Below are 27866 nucleotides of genomic sequence, written 5' to 3'. Positions count from 1 at the left end.
GAGAGATAGAAAAAGGTGTTGAGGAGTGGGTGGACTACTTTCAGCTGAGCTGAAGAAGCAAGGAAATGGCTTTTGAACAAAGGCTTCATTCAGGCCACAAACAGGAATGAAGGCATTGAATGCCAGATACACTTTCAATGGGCAGAGATTTGCAAAGAGAAGTACTTAAAAGAAAGGTTTGAAGGCCAAACAAGGAGCATGGGTGTGGCAGATGAGAAAGCCGGAAAAAGTAAGGTAAGGCGTATCTTGGCAGGCCTTGATATCAATCTTGGGGGGGGGGGTCTTTATTCTGTAGCTGATGAGAAACCAGTGAAGCTTTTTGATCTGGACATTTAACATTACAGAGTGATTGTGTGTGTGTGTGTGTGTGTGTGTGTGTTTTGCTGGAAATGGAACCCAGGGCCTTTTGCTTCTAAGGGAGTTCTCTACCACTGGGCTACCTCTTCAGCTCAAACAGTACTTAATTCATAGGAAGATTCAGTGACTACAGGCATACTATTGGCAGGACATTGTGCTAGGTGGCATAGAACAGGAGAAAAAGATGTAAAAAGGTGGACCCTGCCCTCCAAGAGCTTATAATTAAAAGGTCAGATAAGACATATACACAGAAAATTACAATGCAAAGTAGAGTGTGAAAAGTGATGAGAGACCCAACCCAAGTGCAGAGGGAGCTTAGGAGAAGGTGAGATTATTTTCTTTCTCCCAAGAAGCTGGAATCAAGAGAACACATCAGAGCTCATCTTGGAATCATAAGCCTAAAGGGACCTGGGAGGCCTAGTTCACTCTGGCCCCTACCAGGATTCCCAGTCCGAATAAACAAGAGCTTTCAAAATTGAAATAAAGAGAAGGGTTCAAAAGAAAACAGTGAAGGAAGAAACTGTGAAAAGTGAATAGGAGACTTGGCCTTGAGGTGCTAAGGTGCTGGTAGAGGCAACTTCCTTGCAAAAGGAGAGTTGAAAGCCAGGAAATGGATGAGATCAGAGAAGTGTGGAGAGAAGAGTGATAAAAACTGAAACTAGGGGAGCACCCACGTTTTAGGGAGTGGGAAGATAAAGAGGAGTCAGAGAAGGAGTGGCCAAAGGGAGAAGTGAGAATAAACCCAGCAGAACACCTTGTTACAAAGTTTCGAGAAAGAGGGTGGCAAGTGTGGAATACAGGACTGGAGGCACCAAAGGAGAAGAGGCGGGGAAATGGCAGCAATAGGGATCGAGATTAGACGTGAGGTTGCCAGTGGCATTTTAGTGCATGAAGGCTTTTCCAGAGACTCCACGAATAAGGTGGATTCCCTGTGTCTGGTACACTTGGAGGTGGAGTCCTCCCCGGGGTCTGGGGGAAGAGAGTGGCGTCCTTTGGCCCCAAATATCTGATATTCGACGCTGTAATTAACACCGCTGGAATCGACGAGCCAAACCTCTCCCAACCCTAACCCGTCGCTCCAGGAACTGAAAAGCTAAAGAACTCATTTGAGAGGATTTCACACCTGGCTGTCTGGTCCAGCCCGGTAAAGTCCCGTTTCATCATGCAACCCTAATGACTCTGTTGGCTGTCAGTCTTGTCTGGTATTGCCAGTGATCTGACTAACCCCTCTTGCAAAAGTTTGCAGCATTCGTCGGAGGCCGACTACAGCTCCCAGAGTTCCTGGGCGCTGCCGGATGCCGATTGGAGGAACAGTTAGCTCCAGAGGGAGGTGTTGCCCCCGCCTTCCCGAGAAACAGGCATCTGATTGGCTGTGCCGCGGGGCTTTTGTGTCCCCGCCCTCCCCCGGGGACCGCAGCGAGCTGAGAGGCGCTGCTGGTGTCAGAGCCAGGCGAGCGCTTGCAGTTCCGCGGAGGGGATGCTGAGGAGCGCTGGGTCCGCGAGCAGCGCTGGCTATTGCGGACTTCCGAGGCACCTCAGGCCGTGAGAACCCCTGCATCTCGACCAAATCCAGGCCCCCAAGGCCATTCACTGTTCCAGAAGCCAGCCTGGGAGAAGAGTCCAGCACAGCAGTAGCCGTCTCCGGATCTCTAGCGTTCTGGAACCCCGAGAGACACCCTGGGGTTCTCGAACCGCCCCCAGCAACTCCCAGCTCCAGCTTCCTGCGTGCGTCCGTCCGTCCGTCCGAGACACCCCACCCGTGCTCTAATCTCGGCGAGCCGCGACTGAGTGCTGGTGCACACACCATGATCGTTGCGGACACCGAGTGCCGCACGGAGCTCCAGGGCTATCTGCCGTTCTCCCGGGGCGGCGTAGGCGCCCCGGGGACCGGAGAGGTAAGCTGCCTTGGATCGACGACACTCTTCCCTGAGCCGCGTCCAAGCCTCAGGCTAGCCCGAGCTAAGTCAGTGCGCCCCCCGGGCTCAAAAGGGGGAGTGGAGCGTGTAAACCTGGACTAGGGTTGCATCAACCGGCAGCCTTGGGCCTCCCCTCCCCTCCCGTCGTCCCTCCCTTCCTCCCTTCTCCACTCCCCCTACCCCCCGGGGCTGCGGAGCCCTCCCTGGCTTCATCGGACTCCTTGGCCAATGAGAGGGAAGCCTTCTCGAGGCTCTCCCGGGTTTGGGCTCTTGTCGAGAGAGTCTTCAAGTCCAGGCAAATCCCTGCCGCTGCAGCCCCGCCACTCCTCCTCCCCGCCCCCTTCCGCAGATTCCCTGTCTCTCGGCGGTGGCAGGCCAGCAGAGGACTTTCTGGGATGTCCTGGCTCCGAGCCTTGGGGAATGGGACACCTGGGTCTGGCCGGCTAAGGTCGACTTCCTTCCCCTGCCCTCATCACACCTCGGATTTGAAACGGAGTGCGGGTGCTCTGGGGGGTTGGCTGGCGGCGGCAGCAGCAGCAGCTCAAGCTGGGAGAAGGGTTCCCGAAGAAGACTGTGCTAATTAGGCTGCTCCCTGCTAAGTGGTCTGGGGTCCTCGAAGTTTGTTTAGCAGGGACTCTCCTCCTACCCCCACAGAGCGTGGAGGGGCGTTGTAGGGAGGCAAGAATAAGGTCAGACCTAATTTAACATCACACCCGCGACCAGCAGTGGAAATAATGAACATGTTATCATTTATTAAGCACCTATTAGATGCCAGGCTTGAAGCTTTGAGTCTTCTAATACAGCAAAACAAGCTACACTATAGCCCCTTTTTCCAGGGTGAGAAGGGGCTTGAGGAGAGGCTTCTTTCACTAACCCCATAGAGTACCTCATTCTTTGGCCTAGGATTTTGGAGTGGGCTTGGCACTACAGGGAATTTTGCTTGGTTCTTCAGTTTCCAAATCTGGGGTATCATGGAGGTGTATTGCTGGGAGTTGGTAGAGTTCTAGTCTTAAAGGGGAAAAATCTCTGCTCTGTGTAACATGATTTCTGAATGGTTTGCTACCATTTTTTTTTTTTTTTAGTTACCTTACCCTTTCATACCATGATTTAGGAGCCCCATTTAGAGGAATGACCTCTTCTGCCTCTTCACAGCTGAGTTACTTTAATGTTCATGAAAAAAATGGAAATAATGTTATTATTGAGATCACCTGGGTACTAGAATGGGCCATTGATGGGCTGGGCTTGTGGCTCAGTGGCAGAGTACTTGCCTTGCCTTGCACAAATGAGGCACTGAGTTTGATCCTCAGCACCACATAAAAATAGATAAATAAATAAAATGAATGTATTGTGTCCATCTACAACTAAAAAATTTAAAAAACAAACAAACAAACAAACAAAAAACCTGAATGGTCCAGTCTGGTCCCAGCCCTCCACTTAATTCTCTGTGTTCTTTTTGCCAAATGATGGCTCTCTGATTGCAGTTTCTTCTCATGGGGATTGATGGTATCTCTAAGAGGTTGTTGGGAAAATTAACTCAGAATATGAGATTGTTGGGAGAATTAACTCAGAATATGAGCAAAGGACCAAGTATAGTACTTGAACATAGTAACTGCACCCCAAATCCTGGGCTACTGTCAGAATGTGGTCACACATTCCCCATTCTTCAGAGTGACTTGTAAGGGGCTTCCTGAGCCTGTTGCCTCCTGCCTGAGGTGAATGAGTCCATTGCTCTCTGGGACAGTGCTTAGAGAGTGGTCTAGGAAGAAAAGAAAGAGTACCTAGGTACTCTTAGTCTGAGTAGACATTGAGGGAGTGGCCTTTAGAGGAAATCACTTTTCAGCAGTGGGAAAAGCTGCTGATGCCTGTAGTTTTTGTTGTTGTTGTTTTGGGGTTTTTTTTTGGGGGGGGCGTGTACCAGGGATTGAACTCAGGGGCACTTGACCACTGAGCCACATCCCCAGCCCTATTTTATATTTTATTTAAAGAAAGGGTCTCACGGAGTTGCTTAGCTGAGGCTGGCTTTGATCCTCCTGTCTCAGCCTCCTGAGCTGCTGGGATTACAGGTGTGTGCCACAGCACCCAGCTTCTATGTATTCTTCTCCCTTGAGAAAAGAGGACATGAGAAGATGTCTGTTTTTAGTGGAATCTTTAGAAGACAGCAGTGTGCTGATCTTACGCAGCCTGATGCTCAAGGCCTAAGGAACAGCCCTTTAACTTACTTCACCACACACCCCCTTTTCAGGGTGTGAAGACCTTCATATATAAGACTCTCCAAAAACTTCCCAGTGCTGCACTCTAATACTAGTAATACAAAGCTCTGTTAGGCTCTAGAATAACTTCCTCAAACATCACTTCCTCTGAGGAAGCTTTTCCTCCCCCACCAAATGAAGTCCCTTTGCACAGCCTTTTCCAGTCCTCTTCTCCATTATAGGAGCTTTGGGTGCAATTATGTGGAACAGTTAAGTGTTTCATAACTGCAGGTCTCATCCCCAGCCTGCTCTGTGCATCTCATAAATGCTTGCAATTATCTGCCCCTTGTTGGCTTAGCTGACCTTCTTGAACTGTTCAGGCTTTGAAGTCAGATCTGAGTTGTACCTAGCTGGGAGAGGACCTTTCTGAGCCTCAGTGACCTGTCTCTAAAGAAGAAACAAGAACATCTATTTCCCTCTGGGTGCTTGGGAGGTATCCGTGAGCTCAGGTGTGTCAAACACTTAGCTTGGCGCCCAGAACAGGGTGGGTGTGCAAGTGTGTGATACCACTCATGCACACACCCCACAGCTGGATGGAGGTTGGGTTGCTTGTGCTGTCTTCCTCTCAGGTGTAAACAGAGGGAAATATCTTACTTCAGCTGACTGGGGGTGGGGAGGGAGTGTTTGCCCCTTCCCTGCTGGTAGAAACTTAGCATATATAAGAATCTGTAGCTGAATCTCAATGCTCCCAGGGTCTGCATACCAAGAACAAAGGCTGGCCCACTCCAAGAGGACAATGCAGGTAGTGGATAGAACCCTGGGAAGCCAGACTGAGCTGCATTTAAATATCCAGGCCTGGGGCCACTTCCAGGAGCTGTATGGTAGAATATAAAGGCCCTTTGATGCCATAGGTATTACTTGGGAAAACATTGCAGATTGAATATTTGTCCTCTGGTGCTTAACATTTGGACCTTTAATCTTTCCTTGTGTGCAAAATAAAGTCCTCTTTACCCTCAGATTGATGAAGATTAGATGGAACCTGCATTATACATAGCTGAACAAATACAGAAGTTAACATCTAGTGAGTGATTGCATTAGGAGCCAGGCACTGAGGTCTGAGCTGATTATCCTCTTTTTCACAACTGGTCTGAGGACCTCCTGTTGAGTGGTCTCCCAGAGTGCTGTTTGACTTCAATGTTCCTGCTGCCCCCTGTGATGCCAGAGTTAGAACTATAAATTATAATAGCCCTTATTGGTTCTCCTTCTGTTCCACATTGGCTGTGTTACTTTGGGCAAGTGACCTGCCCCCATTGGGTTTCCCTTTTTCCATCTATAAATTGCAGGTAGAATCATGCCCTTATCAGGTGTGCTGAATGTGTGTTCTTAAGTATGGAAGCCCCTAGCCATGTGTGGTTATTTAAATTTAAATAAAAGTAAACATTTCAGGACTTTTTCTTCTAGTCATGTTTGGAATGCTCAGCCACAGTGACTAGCTACCCTATTTATTTATGCAGATGTAATACATTCCATCAAAAACATTGGGTCATCACAGAAAATCCCATTGGCCTATTCTGTGCCACACACTGGGGTAACAACAGTGAACTAGATCTAGTATGTGCCTTGAGGTGAGAAACTTTATGACAGGTGCTGTGATTGGGGATAGCCTGTCCCTGGGTCTGGGGGTAGACAAAAGGAGCTTTTCTCTCTTAGTGAACCTCAAGTGCAAAAGTCTTGTAACTATTGAGACCTTGAGAAATTTAGAGAATGGGGAATATTGTTCCTGTACTTTAGGAAGCTGTCTGTTTGCCAGATCTCCTACCTCTTTCCTGACTGAATGACCAAAAGTGACTTGTCCTCTCTGAGCCTTCTTACTCTGTAAAATGGGGACCCAAAAAAGTGGTTTTATGTCTAGGAAGTGCCTCTGAAGTCAATGATAAAATAATGGCAAGCAGTATTGTTACCTTCTATTCTTCTTCATCATCATTATTATTATTATTGACTCCCTACTCCAGGGAATGGAGGGCTGATTTGGAGGTGTCATCTCTTGGCAGTGAACGCTGTCCTGCCTGAGTCCCTTGGCCTTCCCCTGCTGTCAAAGTTGGGGAGGCCTTCAGGGATTAGAGCTGTAGAGCCCAATCTCTCCGTCTTGCTTTAAGGGCTTCACCTCTGTCTGGAGTGCTGGTCCCTTGTGTCTTTACAGGCCCTGCTGCCTTCTCATTGATTATATATGAACACAAAGGTCACCTCCCCAGTGGCTCTTTCTGCCTACTTAGACTAAAATATTCCCCACTGTCCCACCTTGTCATTGCAATCATTGTTCTAAGATTTCATTCACGTCTCTGATTCGAAATCTGTTCATTCGTCCACGAGATTCAAAATTATATGAAGCCTGAGACTTTGTATTTTCACTGCTGTATTCTTGCTGCCTATAGTATAGTCACCAAAACTATTTGTCATATGAACAAATTAATTTCAGTCCCACCTGGAAAACACTTAGCATGGTGCTTTATGCTTGACACACTGATGAATAAAAGGTGCAAACAATGGTCTGCACCCTGGCTGTACATTTTGCTGGGATCCCACCTCATACCAATGTAATTAGAACTGCTGGAGGTGGGACCTTGGCATTGATAATTTTTAAAAAATTTTTTTTTCAGTTGGAGATGGACATAATACTTTATTTATTTATTTATTTATTTATTTATTTATTTATTTATTTATTATGTGATGCTGGAGATTGAACCCAGAGCTGCACATATGCCAGATGAGCACTCTTCCACTGAGCCAAAACCCCAACCCCTTGGCATTTGATATTTTTGAAAAAGCTTCTCAAGGGATTCTGATGTACTGTTTGGACTAAGAAACCCTTGTTTGGGATAGCAGTGAGGTTAATGACATCTGATTTTTATTAAGTGTTTATGGTGATAGAGGTGCTGTGGTAAGCCTTGTGGCATTCTCTCATTTAATTGCCATGGTGACATAGTGAAAGTAGGTACTAATGCTATTATTTGGTGAGGAAACTGAGGCTCACAAATGAAGCTGTCATTTGAGCTCTGGCAATTTATGTCCAAAGCCCCTGAGTTTTACATGTACTCTATACTGTACATTATCTATCTTTGCCATCATCATCATCATTATTCATAAAAATGTTGATGGATCAGGACCCATCGTTTAAAGATCTAGGGGTAAACCTTCTTCCTTGTCAGAATTTGGAGTTAGTTAGTTAAATCTGGAGTTTCCCCAGGTTCTACCCAGCACCTCTTGGAGGCCCTCTATGTCCCCATCTCAATTCTGCCCTCCCTTCTGCGGTTCTCTGTCTCTCCTCAGGTTCCCTGAGGGGGAGGCTCAGTTTGTGGAGTCAGCAGTCCTTATCTCCCAGACAGAGCTGTTGGGCTTTTTCTCTCTGGTGAGGGAGGAGGGAAGCTGGAAAGGGAGTGCTTGGGTTTGATGATAGTCAGTGTGCTGGCCTTGGACACCTGGCCTATTAGTTCCTAGAAGTTGGGCTGAAAGGGACCTGAACAGTCAGCTCAGCCCCTTTCTTTGTTTAGGATTAAGGCCCAGAGAGTGTACACAACTTTCCCAGAGCCATACAGCAAATTAGTGGCATAATTGGAGGCCACATCTGGGACTTCCTGGTCTAATAGTGTTTCTCCTTTGTGGTTTTTCCAGACTTTAGGGGGCTTTTGACCAACTAAAAAAAAAAAAAAAAAAAGGTTCAAGTAGAGTTTTTAGTTCTTGGACACCTAAGATATTAAGTCTAGAACTTAATGGGGAAGGGAGGATTGGGGAACTTTCCCTCTCCAATAAAGGCATAACTTTTTTTTTTAATATTTATTTTTTAGTTTTAGGGGGACACAATATCTTTATTTTATTTTTATGTGGTGCTGAGGACGGAACCCAGTGCCTCATGTATGCTAGGTGAGCACTCTACCACTGAGCCACAACCGCAGCCCATGAAGGCATTACTTTTTATTTGGGTAAATTTTTTCCAAAGCCAGTGATGAGTCCCCCTTAAATTAACAAAATAAATATCCTTCCTGAACCCCATCTCTAGGACTAGGAGAAACGGATTTAGTGAGTGTGTGATTCTGGTGGCTTATTTTTCTTTCTTTCTTTCTTTCTTTTTTTTTTTGATACTAGTGATTGAACCCAGGGGCACTCTGCCACCAAGCTACATCCCTGGCCCTTTTTATGTTTTATTTTGAGACAAGGTCTTGCAGAGTTGCTTAGATCCTCACTAACTTGCTCAGCCTGGCCTTGAATTTGCAATCCTCCTGCCTCAGCCTCCCGAGTTGCTGGGATTACAGGCGTGCACCACCATGCCTGGCTGATTCTAGTGGTTTCTACAGAGGCTCAAATACCGTCATAGCAGAATAGTACCACCATCTGCCTTGTATCACCTGCCCTGATTCCCTCCATGCCTCTCTGCTTTTTCTGTTTTCATTCACAGAACAGGGTGAATGACCTGGCACTCCTTTCCACAAAATATGATCTGGGAGAAGAACAACTTAAAACAGATCATCAGAGGGCAGTGTTTTTAGAAGCAAAAGCACTGGGGATTGTGGGGTCACAGATGAAGGTCAGAAAAATGTTTCTAGTCCCTGAAGGACTATGAAAGAGCTCTGTAAGCTGGGCCATGCACGTTTGTAATCCCAGTGACTTGGGAGGCTGAGGAAGAAGGATTGCAAGTTCCAGGTCAACCTTTGCAATTTAGAGAGTCTCTCAGCAATTTAGTGAGACCCTAAAAAATAAAATAAAAATTAAAAAGGGCTAGGGTGTAGCTCAGTGGTAAAGCAGTCCTGGGATCAATCCCTAGTATTCCCAAAAAAGCTCTGCAAAAGGAACAGCCAGAGGGAGGGTGGTGAGCCTGGCCCACTAACTGATTTAGAAGACCTTGGAAGGGGTGAAGATAATTGATCAGATTTACACTCAGAAAATTAGTCTGGGGCTGGGGTTGTGGCTCAGTGGTAGAGCGCTTGCCTAGCATGTGTGAGGCACTGGGTTTGATTCTCAGCACCGCATATTAATAAGTTCATTAAATAAGGGTTCATCAACAACTAAAAATATATATATTAAAAAAACAAAAAAGAAAATCTAGCTGCTGTACAGAGGATCACTAGGGGCAGGTGGGCTATGGAGGTCAGCAGACAATTGGTGGGGTTGTGGGTGATAGTAGATGATAGTTGTATATGAGGTGGTGGTAGTAGTCAAATGATCATGAGAGGGACTGAAGCTGCTTCATAGGCATCAAGGGTATTTGATTACTGGCTTTGGGATACACACTATGGGGAGTTTTGTATGTGTTCTTGGGGCTGCTAAGATGGTGGTATCCCGAGATGTCCAACATGGTGGTTGTATATTTCTTTTCTCTGGATCCCTCCCACCAAGCAATGCTAGGGCTCCTGGGTCCCTTCCCAGTTCTTAAACAATTCAGCCTGGGATGAGCCTTCTTTCCTGTTTACCTGTTCACCATCCAGTAAATGGGTACAAATTTCCCACCTGATTCCTCCATGCAGAGTAGACCAGAAAGATGGTTTTAGGAGGAGGTTTGAGAAATAACAGTCCTCTTCGTTGTCCTCCCTTCTTCCAGCTAACCTCTATGTTTTTCTTCCCAGGAACAGAAGGAGAGCCGGTCTCGTCGAGGCCGAGGGCCCAGCGCCTTCATCCCAGTGGAGGAGGTAAGCTTGGAAGGGGTTAGAAATCTGGTACCTGGAAAGAAAAGACATGAGACATTGTGGATCAGGGTCTTTTCCTATCCCTTAACTTGCAGCTTTGAATCTACACACAAAACAGCTCTGTGGAGCAGGCACTACCAACACTATTTTCCTGAGGAAGAGTAGGCTTGGAGAAAGTAATATAACTTATTCATACTTTAGCGTCCCAGATCAATGCTTCTATTTTCTTAATGAAATAGAACTACCTCTGTGTATCTTCTCACCCTTGATTGTATGTCTATTACAAAAAAATGATTTGTTTTTAAAGTAATGTATGTTCATTATTTTAAAACTTCCAGTATGTCAGAAACCTCTAGTGTCTTGTAATTACACCCCCAACACAAGTCATTATATTTGTTAACCATTTACCATTTGCTACTGTTTTCTGGATTTTTTTTTCCCCCAGTATTGGGGATTGAACTCAGGGGTACTCTACTGCTGAACTGCCCCCCGCCTTTTGTGGTGCTGGGATTGAACCCAGGGCCTTGTGCATGTGAGGCAGGCACTCTACCAACTGAGTTATATCCCCAGCCCTGACCTGCCCTTTTTTATTTTGAGATGGGATCTTGCTAAGTTGTAGAGGCTTATCTTGAACTTGAAATCATCTTACCTCAGCCATCTTAGTCACTAAAATTACAGGCATGTGCCACCCCATCCAGCTTAGGCTTTTTCTTTTTTTTTCCCATACAGATAGTTACTTTTGTACAGAAAACCAAGATCATAGCTTTCAGTTTGTTTTTCATTTGTTTTGTTTTTTCACTTTATAATACAACAGAGACATCTTTCACCTACAGAGTTCGTTCATTCATTCATTTTTTATTTATACTTATTAATTTGTAGTGTTGAGATTGAACCCAGGGCCTCATGAATGCTAGACAAACACTATACCACTGAACTGTACCCCAGCCCCCACCCTTTCATTTATATATACAGATATCTGTTGAATTATTAATCTGTGATGCATTATCTTACGAACTATGGCTAGAAAATAAAATAGGCAAAAATCTGTCTACACGGAGCTTACATTCTAGTGTGTATGTGTGGTGGAATTACCCTCAAAACATACAGAAAATTTTAAAAATTGATTGCTCATTTTTCTTCAGCGTTCAGTACAGAGGAATAAGTTTTTATTTCCTGTCCTCTCGCTCTCCCAAATGTGTGGGCCAAATGGTTAAGGACCTTTAACAAACCCCTAAGTTCTGTATTTCCCCCTCCTTTGTAAATGTAAGGTGAGCAACCACACAATGATTATTAATATCTGTAGCCTCTTTTATAATAAAGGAACAAAATAGGCTATGGAGTTTATCTCGGTTTGAATCCTGGTTCTGTCATTTACCAGATCTGTGACTTCAAGCAACAAACAAAACCTCTCTGATTTTCTCATCTGTCAGTGGGGGGAAATAATAGGATTCACCTCACAGAAATATTCTGAAAATTCGAAGAGATAATGCAGGGAAAGCTCCAAATTGGACTTGGCATGGACAGAGTGCTCAGGAAACGTGAACTATTTTGTACCTCTCCACCCTTGGCTGGGTACATTTGCCAGGTTCAGACAGAAACTCCATGAAGGCAGGAGAAACGACTATTGTTCCGGGATGGAACCCAGTGCCTTGTACATGCCACTTAGCTACAACCTCGCCTCCAAAACCATACTTGTAATCTCTATTCCTGAGTTTTCCTGTTTAAAAATGGGGAGGGGGCTAGTGTGTAGCTCTCCGTGTTAAAGCATTTTCCCAGCATGTCTGAGGTACTGGGTTTGATCCCTGGCACCACAAAAATAAGAGAAAATATAACTTCAGTTTTATCATTATTGTGAGAATTATTTTATCTTAGATTTTTTGGTACTGGGGATCAAACCCAAGTCCTCAGGCATGCCAGGCAAGCACTCTGTCACTGAGCTACACCTCCAGCCCAGTTGTTGTAAGGATTAAGTAAGTTCATAGTACTTCAACAGTACTTGGCAGATAATGACCATTATATAAGTCTTGTCTATTATTATATAAAGTACGAAATAAATATTTAATCAATTAAATATTTTTTCTTCCCCATTCCCTCTTTGGATATGATGGTGGTTTTCAGTCTTTTGCTATTATAAACGCACCACAAAGGATATGTTGGTCTCAGATGGGAAAGACAGGAGGGAAACCATGTTCTCTTTGTTTGGCAGGTTCTTCGGGAGGGGGCTGAGAGCCTTGAGCAGCACCTGGGACTGGAGGCGCTGATGTCCTCAGGGCGGGTGGATAACTTGGCGGTGGTGATGGGCCTGCACCCTGACTACCTCAGCAGCTTTTGGCGCTTACACTATCTGCTGCTGCACACAGATGGGCCCCTGGCCAGTTCCTGGCGCCACTACATTGCCATCATGGTGAGCCTGTCTGGGCTGGATGCTTGTAGGGATGTCCTCATGGGGCTTCTGTACTTGAATCTCTTTGCTGGGGACTTCTTGAGTTTATATCATAGATGACGGGGGAAAATATCACTTTGTCCAACTATCTATACACTTTAGGCTTTGAATAGATGCATCTTTAGACACATCTTTAGTGTCTACTTTGTCTACTAGTGTCTGTAGATTGAGTAACTGAGGTACAAAGGGGTCAGGTGACTTGCAAGATGGTGGTAGAGCATGACCTGAATTTCCTGCCTCTTAGGCAACAATAAGCCCTACACTATCTCTTTCTAAGGGGGACCCACCTTGAGTACAGCCCAGAAGGACAAGGGTGACCCAGACTTTATCAACCTTCTCCACAGGCTGCTGCTCGCCACCAGTGTTCTTACCTGGTGGGCTCCCACATGGCTGAATTTCTGCAGACTGGTGGTGACCCTGAGTGGCTGCTGGGTCTCCATCGGGCCCCTGAGAAGCTGCGAAAACTTAGCGAAATCAACAAGTTACTGGCACATCGGCCGTGGCTCATCACCAAGGAGCACATCCAGGTGCAGTGGGCCGAGAGGCATGGCCCTGAGGGAGCCCAGTGGCCAGGCTGGGGCTGGACAGGAAACCCAGGGGCAGACACTGAGCAGATCTGACCTTCTTTCCCCTCCAGGCCTTGCTGAAGACTGGGGAACATAGCTGGTCTCTGGCCGAACTCATCCAAGCCCTAGTCCTACTCACTCACTGCCACTCACTGGCCTCCTTCGTGTTTGGCTGTGGCATCCTTCCTGAGGGAGATCCAGAGGGAAGTCCTGCCCCTCAGGCACCATCACCCCCCAGTGAGCAAAGCAGCCCTCCAAGTGGGGACCCACTGAACAATTCTGGGGTAAGTTACAGTTCTGGGTCTTAGTGGGGCAAAAAGCTGTTGTGGCCTCTGGTCCTTGAACGGAAGCCACAACTTTCTTATGTCCTCATGCTGAAAGGCCACAGAAAAGTTATTGCTTGACCTTTTTTTGGTGGGGGGAGCTACCTGGGATTGAACTCAGGGTCACTGAACCACTGAGCCACATCCCTAGCCCTACTTTGTATTTTATTTAGAGACAGGGTCTCACTGAGTTGCTTAGCACCTCATTTTTGCTGAGGCTGGCTTTGAACTCATGATCCTCCTTCCTCAGCCTCGCAAGCCACTGTGATTACAAGTGTGTTCTACCATGCCCAGCAAATTATTTGACTTTGAAGCTCAGCTTCCTCGTCTGTTAAATGAGAATAAAGACCCCTACTTACAGTGGGTTGTGAGGATTCAGTGAAATATCATGTGACTGGACTTTTATTGTGGGTATTAACACTTTAAAAATACAAAGTTTGATGGGCTGGGGGTATAGCTCAGTTGGTAGCGTGCTTGTCTTGCATGCACGAGGCCCTGGGTTCAGTCCCCAGAACCACCAAAAAAAAAAAAAAAAAAAAAACCCTGAGCCAGGCATAGTAGTACACTCATGTAATCCTAGCTACTTGGGAAGCTGAGGCTGGAGGATTACAATTTCAAGACTAACCTGGAAATTTAACAAGACTCTGTCTTAAAATCAAGAAGGGCTGGGGATGTAGCTCAGTTGTAGCATGCATGAGGCTCTGAGTTCCATCTCCAGCATCACCAAAAAGAAGAAGAAGAAGAAGAAGAAAACAGATGCTTTGAAAATTACTTCTGAGGGAAGTAGCTGCTTAGGGAAAATACATGTCTCTGCTGTAGCTTCATAAACTTTCCCTTGGGAAGCATAGACCACGTGAGTTGTCTAGCTCAGTGGCTGGTGCGGGAGGCTGCCCTAGTCATTATGATCATCCAGGCAGTCCTGGTATGTGGGAAGGGTGAGTAGTTTTCCACAGGGCGAGGGAGGAGAAATGGTGACTACTGGATCCATCTTCAGGGTTTTGAGGCTGCCCGGGATGTGGAAGCTCTAATGGAACGCATGAGGCAGCTACAGGAGAGCCTGTTGCGGGATGAAGGAGCCTCCCAGGAGGAGATGGAGAGCCGTTTTGAGCTGGAGAAGTCGGAGAGCTTGCTGGTGACTCCCTCAGGTAGAGGATCACAGTAGCCCAGGGTCCATGGGCTGCCCCTTCTTTCACCATCTGGTGGGAATGGACTCCTCCATTTATCATGTTCTCTGAACTCTAGAGGCTGCCATCCTTCAGCCTCCTTGCCAAGAGGTTCCAAGAATGGGCCTTGGGCTCAGACCTGCCTTTGAGTCTCATCACTTTAGCCTTTCTGTGTGACCACTGACTAGTCACTTCCTGTTGCCGGTCTTCAGGTTTGTTGTGTAGAGTAACTGAAACAAAGTGCTAAGCCCAGAGCCTGGCCTAGGGTGAGCAGCCCCATGGAACTGCCACCATTAGTGTTACTGGGGGCCTTACCTCTTCCTCCCCCAGGCCTGGCTCCAGCTGAAGTCCTGCTCCCACTCACTAGCGACGGACTCTCTCTGGCTCTCTGCTCTGCCTCCCCATGCCCCCCTTTGATGATTAATCAGGAGTGGAGCCCTTTGTGCTCCATGTCTCGACCTCACAGTGACTTCTTTCTGACATGGTCCTCAGCTGACATCCTGGAGCCCTCTCCGCACCCAGACATGCTGTGCTTTGTGGAAGACCCCACTTTTGGATATGAAGACTTCACTCGGCGAGGGGCTCAGGCCCCACCCACCTTCCGTGCTCAGGTAATGCCCTCCCTAATGGTCATGGTTGTTGCTTCAGATTATGATGCTTCAGATTATAATACCCAGATTATGAATAGGCAGGGGACAGAGGGTTTGAGTGGTTATAGAGTTGAGTACATTCTCCCCTCAAGATCCCATAAAGGCAGTGGGGACCCCATGTATCCTGGAGGGACCCATCTATTCCCCAAGCTTAGGGAGTCCTGATCACAGGGAGAAAGTCAACACTGAGGTATATCCACCTTGGTTTCTCAGGCCTAGAGCAAGCAGCATGTTAGGTTTGTGGCGTAGGAAGTAAACATTATGGAGAGGCAAGGTGTGCTCTAGAGGTCTAGAGGACAGGGTCTCTGGCCAACATTGTGCTCCAAAGTCTCACTTATCAACTGAACTCTTCCCATATTCCTCAGGATTATACCTGGGAAGACCATGGCTACTCACTGATCCAGCGGCTGTATCCTGAGGGTGGGCAGCTGCTGGATGAGAAGTTCCAGGCAGCCTATAGCCTCACCTACAACACCATCGCCATGCACAGTGGCGTGGACACCTCCATGCTCCGCAGGGCCATATGGAACTACATCCACTGCGTCTTCGGCATCAGGTGAGCACATGTCCTTCCGTCAGGGCATGCACACACAAGTCTTCTCTCTGAGCTCACTCTTATTGCTTTTGTTATTGTTGCCTTTCCTTTCTGCTTACTATTTTTCAAAGCCCAGTTTATTTCTTAACTAATTTTAAGAGATAATAGGAGTGCTCATTTTCTTTCTTGAACCTTGTAAATGAAACTCTTAATCTTACCTGCTGAGATAACTATACATAAACATGTTACATATATAGCATACACATATATGTCCATGTCACTAGAGAGAGTTAAGTTTATATTTCCATTCTGAATAGCAGATTTTCTCATAGTGAATAAAGACAACATAAATACCCATCAATAGGGGACTTTAAATAATGATATGGCCATTTAGTGAAATATTGTGCAGCAATTAAGGGTTGGGGATAAAACCCAATGGTGTAAGGCCCTGGGTTTAATCCCTAGCACTGGGGGAAAAAACAACAAAACAAAACAAAAACAGAAATATGCAACTATTATAATATTATAATATGAATATAGAGATATATTTATATTGCCATGGGAAAACATTCAAAATGTTTTGAAAGAAAAGAAGCTTACCAACCAAAATCTTCTTTTTGTTCCTTTTTTTCTGAATGCTTACTTGTTCATGGAAAATGTTATTTAACAGTGGTTATCTGTATAGTACACCATGCTAAATGACATTTGTTGCTTCTAAATATTTTCTGATTTTTAAAAATTTTTTTTTTTTTTGGAGAGAGAGAGAGAGATTTTTTTTAATATTTATTTTTTTAGTTTTCTGCGGACACAACATCTTTGTTTGTATGTGGTGCTGAGGATCGAATCCGGGCCACACACATGCCAGGCGAGCGCGCTACTGCTTGAGCCACATCCCCAGCCCTGATTTTTTTTTTTTTTTTAAATGGTGCTGGGTTTTGAACCCAAGGCCTTGTGCCTACTAGGCAAGTGCTTTATCATTGAGCTACATCTCTGGTCCTCTTTTCTGACTTTTGAGTAGGTGTTGTTTTTAAACGAATGGCACAATAGTCAATATGTTCTGCAGTTTGATTTTTTCACATCTAATAATGTAGTGTGAACCACATTTCTTATCAGTATGAATAAATTTCTTAATGTTTTTTAACCAGTGCATTGTATTCTGTGATGGATATATTATAATTATTCATTCATTTTCCTGTAGTTGGATATTTAGGTTGTTGGCAGTTTTTCTTTTTTGCGGGTGCTAGGGATTGAATCAAGGACTTTGTCATGCAAGGCAAGCACTCTACCAACTGAGCTACATCCCCAGCCCTGTTTGCAGTTTTTCAATGTTAAAAATACCATGTGCACTGACTAGGCTTTATAAGTAAGCTCTTTTTTTTTGGTATTAGAGACCAAACCCAGGGACACTCAACCACAAAGCCGCATCCCCAGTCCTTTTCATTTTTTACTTTGAGACAGCGTCTCACTATATTGCTTAGGGTCTCACTAGGTTGAAGCTGGCACCAAACTTTCGATCCTGCTGCCTCAGCCTCCCAAATCACTGGGATTACAGGTGTGAACCACCACGCCTGGCTACACAAGTTCTTGTAGATAAATCCTAGATAGGATATTACTTGTCAGATTTAAACCTAGAACAATTATTTTGTTATTAAAAAAAAAAAAAAAAGCCAGTGCTGTGGCACACACCTATAATGTGTAAAACACTTGCCTAGCCTGCTCAAAGTCTGAGTTCAATTCCTAGTACTGCCAAGAAAAGAAACAAACAAACAAAAAGTCACTCTGATAGCATGATGAAAAAAAAAATCAACAAAAAATTAAGGAAATAAGAAATTTCCCAAAAATCTGCTACCCCAGTTCAACCTCATCCATATCCCAAGATGTTTTTCTTGCTATTTTTTCTTTCTTATGTAGTTGCTTTTATATAGTTCAAATTATAGTGGCTACTTCACTTGAAAAAATATACTGGGTATTTGTAAAGAGAAATAAAACCTTGATTTTTAGAAAATTTAGAAAACATAAGGCCCAGGAAGTAGCTCAGTGATAGAGCATTTGCTTAGCATGAGTGAGGCTCAGGGTTTAATTCCCAGCACTGGAGGAAAAAAAAAAATATCCATGACACCACCAGTTTTTATTACCATAAGATACTTTATGTTTTTTTTCTATGCACAAATAACCAATATATATATAATTTTACAAAAACAAGATCTGCTGCCATTTTCTTGCCTACTTCTTTTACATATTTTACTCATATTAAAAACATTAGTGTAGTTCAGTAAACATATGATTTTTTTTCTTGCTTTTCTCATTTAATTGTTTATACTGAGTATCAAAAAATTATCCCCAGAAGCTGCAGTTGTAGCTCAGTGATAGAGCACTTGCCTAGCATGTGTGAGGTACTGGGTTTGATCCTTAGCACCACATAAAGGCATTGTGTCCATTTACAACTTAAAAAAACAACAAAAAAAAAAAACCAGGCTCTGCTGTACATGTTGCTTGTAGAAAAATTGTTTTTCTTGGGGCTGGGGCTATAGCTCAGTGGCAGAGCACTTGCCTTACACGTGTGAGGGACTGGGTTCAATCCTCAGCACCACATACAAATAAGTCAAAGAAATAAAGGTTCATTGACAACTAAAAAATATATATATTAAAAAAACTTTTTCTGTGTAGCTATAAATCGTATTTCATTGAATGAGCTATACCTACTGGGCCATCCTCTTGCTGATCATTATGGAGTTCCACCTCTGGGATGGCAAGATGGCATTTTAAAATTTGGGAAAGGTAGTTTTTTCCCAGCCCTCAGGTTTAGGAGTCTTCACTCTCCAACATGGTCGTTGCTTCTAAATTTTTCTCTGAATTTCTCTGTGACTCAGTGTGACTTCAGCCTTGGAGACAGACAGAGCTGGGTTTGAAACCCATTCCCTGCTGTCTGACTTAGAGAAAGTGACACCTCGAGTGTCAATTTTCTCATCTACAAAGTGGGATTCATGAGTACAGTGTATTGTATATAAAGCTGTATATCACAGTAGTGTGTAGTAGTTCTGAGAATTCCATGAATACCTGGTCACATGGCACATTGGTGGTACTCAGTTCAACATGCTCATTCTCTGTGCATTCCTTGGACTGGTCCCCCACAAGTTTGTTGGCCTGTGATATATGGTATTAACTTCTTCTAAGAGGAACTGGACTTCTTGTTGCTTCCTACCTTCTGCCTTTTCTCTCCATTCTCTGTTCCTCTTTCTATGGGGTGGGGATGGGAAATGAGCTTTCCTTTTGGGAACAGAGGATGAGCAATGCTGTTGGTCTTTCCAGATATGATGATTATGATTATGGGGAGGTGAACCAGCTCCTGGAACGGAACCTCAAGGTCTATATCAAGACAGTAGCCTGCTATCCAGAGAAGACCACCCGAAGAATGTACAACCACTTCTGGAGGCACTTCCGCCACTCAGAGAAGGTATGACCCATGGGGAGGAGCAGGATGGAGGTAGATGGGCCCAGCCAGTGGAGAGGCCAGGGAGGTGGGATACCTGGGCATGTTGTCTTGAGTTTACATCCTCCTCAGCTGCTAACAAACCTGTAAAATGGAAACACGGGTACCAGCTTCACCCAGTGTCCTCAGTGGCAGACTGGTAGACATAAGTTCAAATCATAACACTGTGACTTGAGGCAAGTCTCTTCACCTCTCTGAGCTTTCCCACTTTACAATGGGAATCAATTCTGCCACCATCAAGGTTGTTGGGAAGATGAAATGAAAAGATGTATTGTAAACCCTTGATCCTGCACAGTTAATGGTAGCTCTTATTTAGCCCTGTGGGATAAAGAAGTTAATCATGATAAGGAAGAATGCACTGGAAGTTCTTCAGTGGTCATTGTACCAAATTGCTCAGAGCACTATCAAAGGTCAGGACATCTCTGTGGCAAAAGGGAAGGGTGAGGTGAGTGTTCAGGGATAGTGGCAGTCTGGGAGGGTAGAGGATCCGTTAACAAGCCTTGCTCTGTATCCCAGGTACATGTGAACTTGCTACTCCTGGAGGCCCGTATGCAAGCTGCCCTGCTGTACGCCCTCCGTGCCATCACCCGCTACATGACCTGACTCCCTCCCACGTAGGAACCATACCTGGAGCAGCTGATCCTGGGGATACCCTCCTCCCTGGAAGAATTCCATCTGGAGACAGATCTGGGACCCTTTCAGTTCCATGCCCATCCCCACCCTGCTGTGGGTGGGCTTGTGTGATGTGCAGCCCCCGAGCCACACCCTCTTTTTTTCTCACTGGAATGGACAGGATCACTGCACTGACTCTGGGATCCCAGCTCTGTCCCTGGGAACTGGAAGAGGATTAGGAGATCCCAAGGGGCTATGCATTTTTCCTTCCCCTGCCCCCCAGAGGCAGAAGGCATAGAAGGGAAATGTGCCAACCTCGGACTTGTGTGCCAGCAGGCTGAGCCCCAGGCACCACAAGTGCTGTGGCCTTCCTGGACTGGGAAGTCCCTGGCTAGCCCCTGTGAGAGAGGGCCAAAGACCTCCAGGGACTAACACTCCAGGCAGCTTTGCCTTCTTTCCCCCATCATTCTCAGAGTTCATTACCTCCCACTTGCTGTTCACCCATTAATGTGAAAGCCAGGGTCACAGCTGGCCTGTGTGCCCTGTTCCCCAAAAGCCTTTTCTGTTGGGCAGAATGGAGACCCCCCTGGTACCCTTGTTGCCTAAATCCTAGTTTAGTTCTCTTACCTTCTTTGCCCTTGTATGCCTTTCTCCGGTGATTTGAGGTGGGAGACCCCAGGAGAGAGGCCAGACCCAACCTTTTGGATGTGAACGGTTTCTGGAGATTTGGAGCCACTGTTGGTCACTTTGCCTCTGAAGAAGAAGTAGTATTTGATGATAGATTCTCTGTGTTTGGGTCCTTTGTGGTTGAGGTCAGTCCTCTTTTCAGCCTTACCCTTGGAGCCACAGTTGATATCTGGGAGGAGCAGAGGGAGCCTCTTCGCCCTAGGCTGTGCTGCCTGTAGAGGCTGGAGCTCTGCCAAGGATATTTGCCAAAAAGCGGGGCCTTTCTAGGTGGCTGAGGTGGCACTGAGACTCAGTAAGAGAGGCAGACACCAGGGTTCTCGTTTGGGCCCTGCCACTGATTGGGCGACCATGCCACATTGCCAGGCCACCTTGACCACCACAGTTGCAGACGGAGGGATGGGTTTGAGTTTCCCCAGTGTCTGAGGCTTTGCCCTGGGATCTCAGGCCAACCTGTCAACAGCAAGCTGATTTTTCTTACAAGATATTACAAAGTCCTCTGGGGACCCCCATTCCTATAATTGTTTTTTCCTGGCTGCCTTCCAAGGACCCTCACCCCCATCCTGGCATCTGATCTGTCCCCTCTCCTAGATTTTAGGTTTGCTTGGAGGCAGAAGCAGCCAAGGACTAATCCCAGGCACTTTCTGTAGCAAACAACTGTGAATTATGGCTTCTCTTGCCCTTCTTAGCAGTAGGTGCCTCCTCTTGATCCAGTTTGGAGGTACCTGAGAAAGGCAGGGGCCACAATGCTGCTGCTTCTGACCCTCCTCCCTGGGGCAGGGCAGGAGAGAAGCCTGCCAGTGTGCCACATTTCATATCCGTGCAGGCACGGGAAAGCGACTGGGCACCCCCTAAGGCCTGAAAGCCCTCCCCACAAAGAAGGTGGGCCAGAGGGAAAGGGGCCCAGCATGGGGGTTTGAGTTCTAGAGGGGACATGATGCCTCTGTTATTGTCTCCTGGGTTGGGTGGGAAGGGTATCCAGTGTTCAAGTGCAGAAATCTTTGACCTTGTTAACAGTTACGTATGATAAGAAATAAAAGTTCACCAAGGTTTTGTTTTGTACTCATTGTTAATGGACTGTTTTTCCATTTTCTGAAGGCCAGGGTTCATCTCATAACACAAGCAGAGAGCTATGATTGCATCATGGACCTGACCTGACAGTCCCTGCCCTGCCGATTACTTGTGTCATTGATTGCAGGGTTGGAATTGTTGACATTGAAAGTCTTAACTTCTGTGGCTTGGGTGTCCAGCCCTGCCACCCAACTCTAGCTGATCTGGCATGGTAAACTAACAATGACCACGTCATTTTCAACCAAGCCTCGTCCTGGGGTGGATATGTGGAGGCCATTTCTCTGAATTTGCCACAATCTTGCAAGGGAATTAACTTGGAGGTGAAATGACATTGCTGAGGCCACATAACTAGTCCTTGGAGAAGCCAGGATCCATCTGTTTGACACTGAGGCCTTGGCATCTCACCTTGTTTTGTTTTTTCGTACTACTGGAGGTCCCCCACCCTACCATATTATGATCTGCTTCTCATCCTTCCCTTTCTAGAGGCACCAAGGCGACAGAATCAGGTTTAAGGAGTTAAATTGTGCCCATGTCATTTATAGCTGTGTGACCTTAGTCAAGCTTCTTAACTTCTCTGGGCACCAGGAACTAAGAAGTTCATCAGGAAAACCACATCATGACTAAGCTAAAGCTTATTCTGGCTTCCCATTTGCTCTGAACACTACTGTCATAAACTGAAAACTAGACCTTACTGGAAGCCTCCCCCAATTGACTCTCAAGTTCACTTTTCCCTTGAGGTAGCTTTTTATTTTTGCAGTATATCTATACATTGGCTTTTCCTTCTAGAGTCATTTGAGAGTGTGAGAGAATGTGAATCAGACTTTGAGTCCAAAGCTTGGATTCTGGCTCTGACTTAGCCACTTGTATCCCTGGGTGGGGAGGCTATTAATTAATTTCACTGGGCTTCGAGTCTCCTTAACCACAAAAATTGGAATAAAATATTTCCATTTCTTTTCTAGGTAGCATTGTGGAGTGTGGCTGTTATCAAATGTTTTCACATTTAATCTTCACAACAGCCCTTTGAGAAAGGAGTGGTGTTTCCACTGTACAGATGTGGAAATGGAACCATAGATGAGATCTAGGGAACATCAATTTAGCAGGTAGACCTAGGTTCAATTCCAGCTTTGACATCAATGCCTTGACTGTGAGCAAGTTACTTCAGGTCTCTCTCCTAAATTTCCTTATGTATGGAAAGGAATTTATATTTCGGATTACAGGAAGGTTGTAAAAATTAATGCATGAAAGCCACCTAGCACAGTTCAGGGATCTCTGCCTTGTACTGGTGAGCAATTCAGTATTAAGAAATTTGCCATACCAGGTGCAGTGTCACACACCTGTAATTCCAGCAGCTCAGGAGGCTCAGGAAGATCACAAGTACAAGGCCAGCCTTAACAATTTAGACCCTGTCTCAAAATAAAAAGGACTGGGGATGTAGCTCAGTGGTAAAGTGCCCCTGGGTTCAATCCTTTGTACACCACCACCCCCCAAAAAGGGAAGAAATTTGCCAAAGATTATGCAAATAAGGTAGAACTGGAACCCTTATCAGTCTGATTCCAGGGTTTTCTACGTGGCATTGCTTTTGTTCCCAAACTAGTCAGCATTATTTTTTATCATGTTCAATTCAATTTGCACATGAAATTGAGAACTGATACAGATTGAATATAATACGTTTTAGACTTCTGCAGCCTGCAGTCTTAAGACCAGGACACATCTACCCAGGTCGGAGTTTGTGGGAAGTCTGCTAGTGGCTGCATTCTTTTGTTTGTCTGGCTTTTGAAGATATGCTTGGATTGAGGGCTGCTGAGAGTGAGTAGGAAAACAAGCTGGGTGAGTCTCTGGCAAGTTTCAAACATTCACCAGAGTCATGGCAGGTGGGTTGGAGAAATGGTTCACAGCCTTTTGTGCTTTAGAGTCTCCTGGAGAATCAGTGTATGGAGGCAGAGCTGGGAAATGTGTATCTTTAACAGCTTCCCTAATATTCTTTCATTCAACAGATGTTATATACAGCAGAGATACAACAGTGAGGGAGACAAACAGGGTTCATGCTTCTTTGGGATTTATTGTCAAGTGGCAGAGACAGATATTAGATCATTACTCAGCAAATTATTTACATTACAATTGTGATGAGCACCCCACAAGAGACATGAGCAAGGCAGAGTGATGCATGTCTGTCATCCCAGCAACTTGGAAGGCTGAGGCAGGAGGATCACATGTTTGAGGCCAGCCTTAGCAACTTAGACCCTGTCTCAAAAAGGGCTAGGGATATATCTCAGTGGTAAGTGCCCCTGTGTACCCCCCCTCAAAAAAAAAGCAATGAGGTGCCTCTGAGGACATTTAAGACCTAGCAGTGGAGACCTCTTTCAAGGAAATAAGTTAGACTCTGCAGAAGCTACAACACATTCAAGAAGAGAGGATTTCCCCCACTGAAGCACCTTCTTGGAACCTGAAGGCTTCGCGAAACAGAACAGTTAGAAATGCTCATCTGCATTCCTCTGTAGTGGTGCTCAGGTGTCCCGAAGTCTAGGGCACACATTCCTTCCCACATCCCCATTCCATTGAGGGTGTTGGCTGCTGAAAGACCTGAATCCCTCTCTGGGAACTGTCCTGGGTTGAAGGGAGCAAACTAACTCATGGTTATGCCCTCCAGATAGTCTGCTTCCAATGACTGGTTGATAGGAGAATGAACAAAGGCCTGGACCCTTTGCCTTCCTTTGAAACAACTCTGACAGATTATTCCAGCTCTAGAATCCCCTGTCAGATCAGCTGAGCCCTCCACTGCAGCTGCATTGCAACCCAATTTCTGCCTAGCCCTGCTTCTCACTGTCCTCTGATATTGTTCCCCAGTAAACCTCCTGTATGCAAATTTCCATCTAAGTCTGCTTTCCAGAGTACTTGACCTAAGACTCTCTATTATAGATGGTGACAATAAAGAACAAACAGGGGGAATGACTTGTTTGAGGTCCCACAAGCCTGAACCTTCAGATCTTTAAATCTCTGGCACTAGTGTCAACACTCTGTGCCAGAGACCTACAACTTCTTGCCTTAATTTTTCCTTCCTGAGGCTGGAGGCAACAGCTGCAGTGGCCAGCATAGGTTCTCACTCACATGGCTGGAGAACTTGGGCAAGCCTCTTCCCCTCTTTGGGGAGAAGCTTAAGTATAGTGCCAGAATGTCCCATCTTCTCTCAAGATTGTGTGATCTCCTGGCCCTAAAAAAAAAAAAAAAAAGTCTTAGCTGAAATTCTTTCCTCCCATGTCCAGATCACCTCTGACCTAACAGTTGGCTCCTACTGGAACAGAGACTTGAGCTTCTGTCTCATTTCTGAGTGTCCAAATTCACATGTCGAGGAAGAACTCTTTTTGCTAGGTGCAGTGGCATACACCTGTAATCCCAGGAGGCTGAGGTAGGAGGATCACAAGTTTGAGCCCAGCCTCGGCAACTTTCTGAAAATAAAATTTAAAAAAGAATTGTAGCTATAACTCAGTGGTAAAGAACTCACCTAACATGCACAAGGTCCGGGGTTTAATCCCCAGTACTGCCAAAAACAAACAAACAAACAAAAAGAAAAAAGGAAAAAACCTTGTAGGGACAGAATGATCAAGGAGAACATGAGGAAGGTTGAAGCTGAATGAAGAAAGCCCTAGACAGATCCAGCAGAACTGTACAGGGCATATCAAGAATTTTGGACCTTGACCTGGGGAATATAGCTCAATGGTGGAGTGTTTGCCTGGTATGTGTGTGTGCCAGGCCCTGGGTCTGATCCTCAGCACTGCCAACAACAACAACAAATGGACTTTATTGTGTGATCAATGGGAAGTCTTTAAAGGAATTTTTTTTAAATTATAAAACAAATAGTACTTATTAGAGGAAGGAGTGAACAAGGTGGTAGGAGTTATTTAGGCCCTCCCAGTGTGTCAGGTTCCTCACTAAATACTTATAGTCGTAATATAATTTAGTTCTCACCAGAGTCCTCTGTAGTAGAGCCCATTAGCTCCATGGTACAGATGGACTCAACTGAACCTCAACTCAAGAGCTCCCCTCCAGAAAGATTTCTCTGGCTCCCCGGAGGATGCATCTTCCTTCTTTGGCCTTTATAAACTTTTTTTTTTCCCTTTGGTGTGCACGTGTGTGTATGTCCACACACCAGGAATGGAAGCCAGGGCTTTGCACATGCTAAGCAAGTGCTCTATCACTGAGCTACATTTATAGAAAACAAATAGACTCTTATGGTAAACATGCTTCCAGGAACAGAGATATAAGTTCAGTGGATTCAAATCCCCATGGTCTTTTCTCCAAATATCTAGCCAGGAGGCTATTATGAAGTGAACAGGACAAGTGATTTTATCACCACAAGTTTTTATTTTTATTTTTTCCATCTAAGATTATAGTCATCTGTTTGGCTCTCTCATCTCTGAATTTGATTGTGAGCCCCAAGAAGGCAGGGATTTTTGTCTGGTGTGTTTTGTTTTATTCCCACAGTGGGGACTGAGTAAATAAGTGTGGAGTCCATGTTTATAGACACCAGGATGCCTGGCCTAGGTACTGGGCACTGTTGGCAGCACTTGAGAAATCACAGCCTCTCAGCACTGTGAACTTGGCTGTGTTCCCATTGCTTCTCCCCGCCTGGTTGTCTGTTTTGTGACCGGCTCTCAGCTACTCAGCATCAGTCTAGTGTCAGGGAAAGAGCTTGGACTTTGGAACCAGACAGATGAGGCTCAAATCTGAGTGCAAGTCCATCTGGAATGAGATAGAATATAAACAAACAGAACCAAGTACACTGTTAAACTTTAGTAACTTTAATTTTCTCATCTATGAAAGGTTACCATCTACATAAAAAATATTTTCATCAGGATCAAATGAGCAAATGTTTATAAAGTGCCTGCTTAGTTTAGATCCTTCTTTCAGCAGAAAACAAGGGGTTGGTTTCAATATGATTTTCTTAGACTTCACTTCTTTGGGTCTCAGTTTCTCTTTCTCTAGTAAGGGATAGAGAAGTGGGTATAGCTCAGTCATAGAGCACTTGCCTAGCCCCAGGCCCCAGGATCGATCCCCAAATAAGAAATAAATAAAAATAAAAAGGGGAGATAATACTTCCTAGGTCATAGGGTTGCTGTGTCCATTCAATTAAATCAGGTTCTTACCCAGGCATGAGTTGCACCCACCTCCCCAGGACATTTGGCAAAGTCTGGAGACATTTTTGGTGGTCATAACTGGGGGTGCTTTAGTAGGTAGAAACCAGGGATGCTACTAAACATCTTACGATGCACAGGGTAGTGTCTTACAACAAAGTATTATTCAGGGCAAAAAGTCAATACAACAATTAGTACATATTAACTACGTGATAAATAGAAAACAAATAGACTCTTGTGGTAAACATGCTTCCACGAACAGAGATATGAGTTTAGTGGATTCAAATCCCCATGTTCTTTTCTCCAAATATCTAGCTGTGAGGCTGTTGTGAAGTGAACAGGACAAGTGGTTTTATCACCACAAATGCCCTGGAAACCAAAGGGTAAGCAATATGTTCTGAACAGGAAAACTGCAGCCTTGGACCTTGGACTCCTAGTGGGGGCAGGGGCATTGGGAAGGCTCACACCCTCCCCAACAGGCAGCATCTCCCCTGGATGAGTTCCAGCTGTTGTCTGGGTCACTGCAAACAGAGACCTTTGGCCTGTTCCAGATCCAGGATTACAGCCCATAGGTTCCTCCCAGTTGACAGGAGTGCTCAGAAGATATACTCCAAGTCAGCAGGAATTAAGTGGGCACCCCAGGAGAACTGTGTCATGTGACCTGATGACACAGCCAAGATGAACTGAGAGGTGCAAATCAGTCCAGGTGAAGGCACAGCCAAAGCGGAAATGAGATTCAATTCAACAGAGTGAAGCATTTAGCATTTAGCAACATTCATCCCCTACTGTGTACCAACCACTATCCATCTCCTGTGTGGGAGTCTGTTTGGAATAGTAGTTAGGAGTGCAGTCTCTATGTAGAGACGGACATTTGAATCCCAGCTCAGCCAGCACAGGTGTCCGTCCTGTGCAAGGCACATCATCTCTCTGGCATACTTAGTGTTTTGTGTCTCAATTTCTCTCTCTCTCTCTCTCTCTCTCTCTCTCTCTCTCTCTCTCTCTCTCACACACACACACACACACACACACACACACACACACTACAAGGGGCTATTATCATCTC

General features: G+C 45.4%; 1 protein-coding gene and 1 long non-coding RNA gene across 5 annotated transcripts in view; one reads left to right on the top strand and one right to left on the bottom strand.

Annotated features, from left to right (window-relative positions):
• The first annotated feature begins 1617 nt into the window (after window positions 1-1617).
• On the top strand, window positions 1618-21665 carry Sesn2 (sestrin 2). Of its 2 annotated transcripts, none has more exons than XM_015485406.2 (10): window positions 1618-2252; window positions 10078-10140; window positions 12344-12541; window positions 12925-13107; window positions 13218-13430; window positions 14464-14614; window positions 14963-15243; window positions 15648-15838; window positions 19127-19271; window positions 19824-21665. In XM_015485406.2, exons 1-10 carry the CDS (start codon window positions 2163-2165, stop codon window positions 19908-19910), a joined length of 1602 nt encoding a protein of 533 aa, XP_015340892.1. In that variant the 5' UTR covers window positions 1618-2162; the 3' UTR covers window positions 19911-21665. The 2 variants fall into 2 exon arrangements, with proteins under 2 accessions (XP_015340892.1, XP_015340893.1); XM_015485407.2 differs by having other exon boundaries at window positions 1637-2252; window positions 15125-15243.
• Window positions 21666-23713: 2048 nt separating this feature from the next.
• The window catches only part of LOC107142055, a 5851-nt gene continuing 1698 nt past the window's right edge, over window positions 23714-27866 (bottom strand). For 2 of the 3 annotated variants that reach the window (XR_007352145.1, XR_007352144.1), the window contains one exon: window positions 25741-26411. This is a non-coding gene — a long non-coding RNA (uncharacterized LOC107142055). Of the gene's footprint in view, window positions 24883-25740; window positions 26412-27866 lie in introns of those variants that run through there. The other variant, XR_001503507.2, reaches the window with a different exon arrangement.

The sequence above is a fragment of the Marmota marmota genome, unplaced genomic scaffold, assembly GCF_001458135.2.
Source record: "Marmota marmota marmota unplaced genomic scaffold, marMar, whole genome shotgun sequence".
Classification (NCBI taxonomy): Eukaryota; Metazoa; Chordata; class Mammalia; order Rodentia; family Sciuridae; genus Marmota; species Marmota marmota.
The sequence above is the reverse complement of the archived record's forward strand: the minus strand, read 5'-3'. Positions and strand labels throughout refer to the sequence as shown.

Bases quoted from the DNA above. Each gene is read 5' to 3' on its own strand.
- Sesn2 (XM_015485406.2), top strand. From the start codon at position 2,163: ATGATCGTTGCGGACACCGAGTGCCGCACGGAGCTCCAGGGCTATCTG. The intron at 10,141-12,343 runs GTAAGCTTGGAA...TTTGTTTGGCAG, and splicing joins CCTTCATCCCAGTGGAGGAG to GTTCTTCGGGAGGGGGCTGA. The intron at 19,272-19,823 runs GTATGACCCATG...TCTGTATCCCAG, and splicing joins ACTTCCGCCACTCAGAGAAG to GTACATGTGAACTTGCTACT.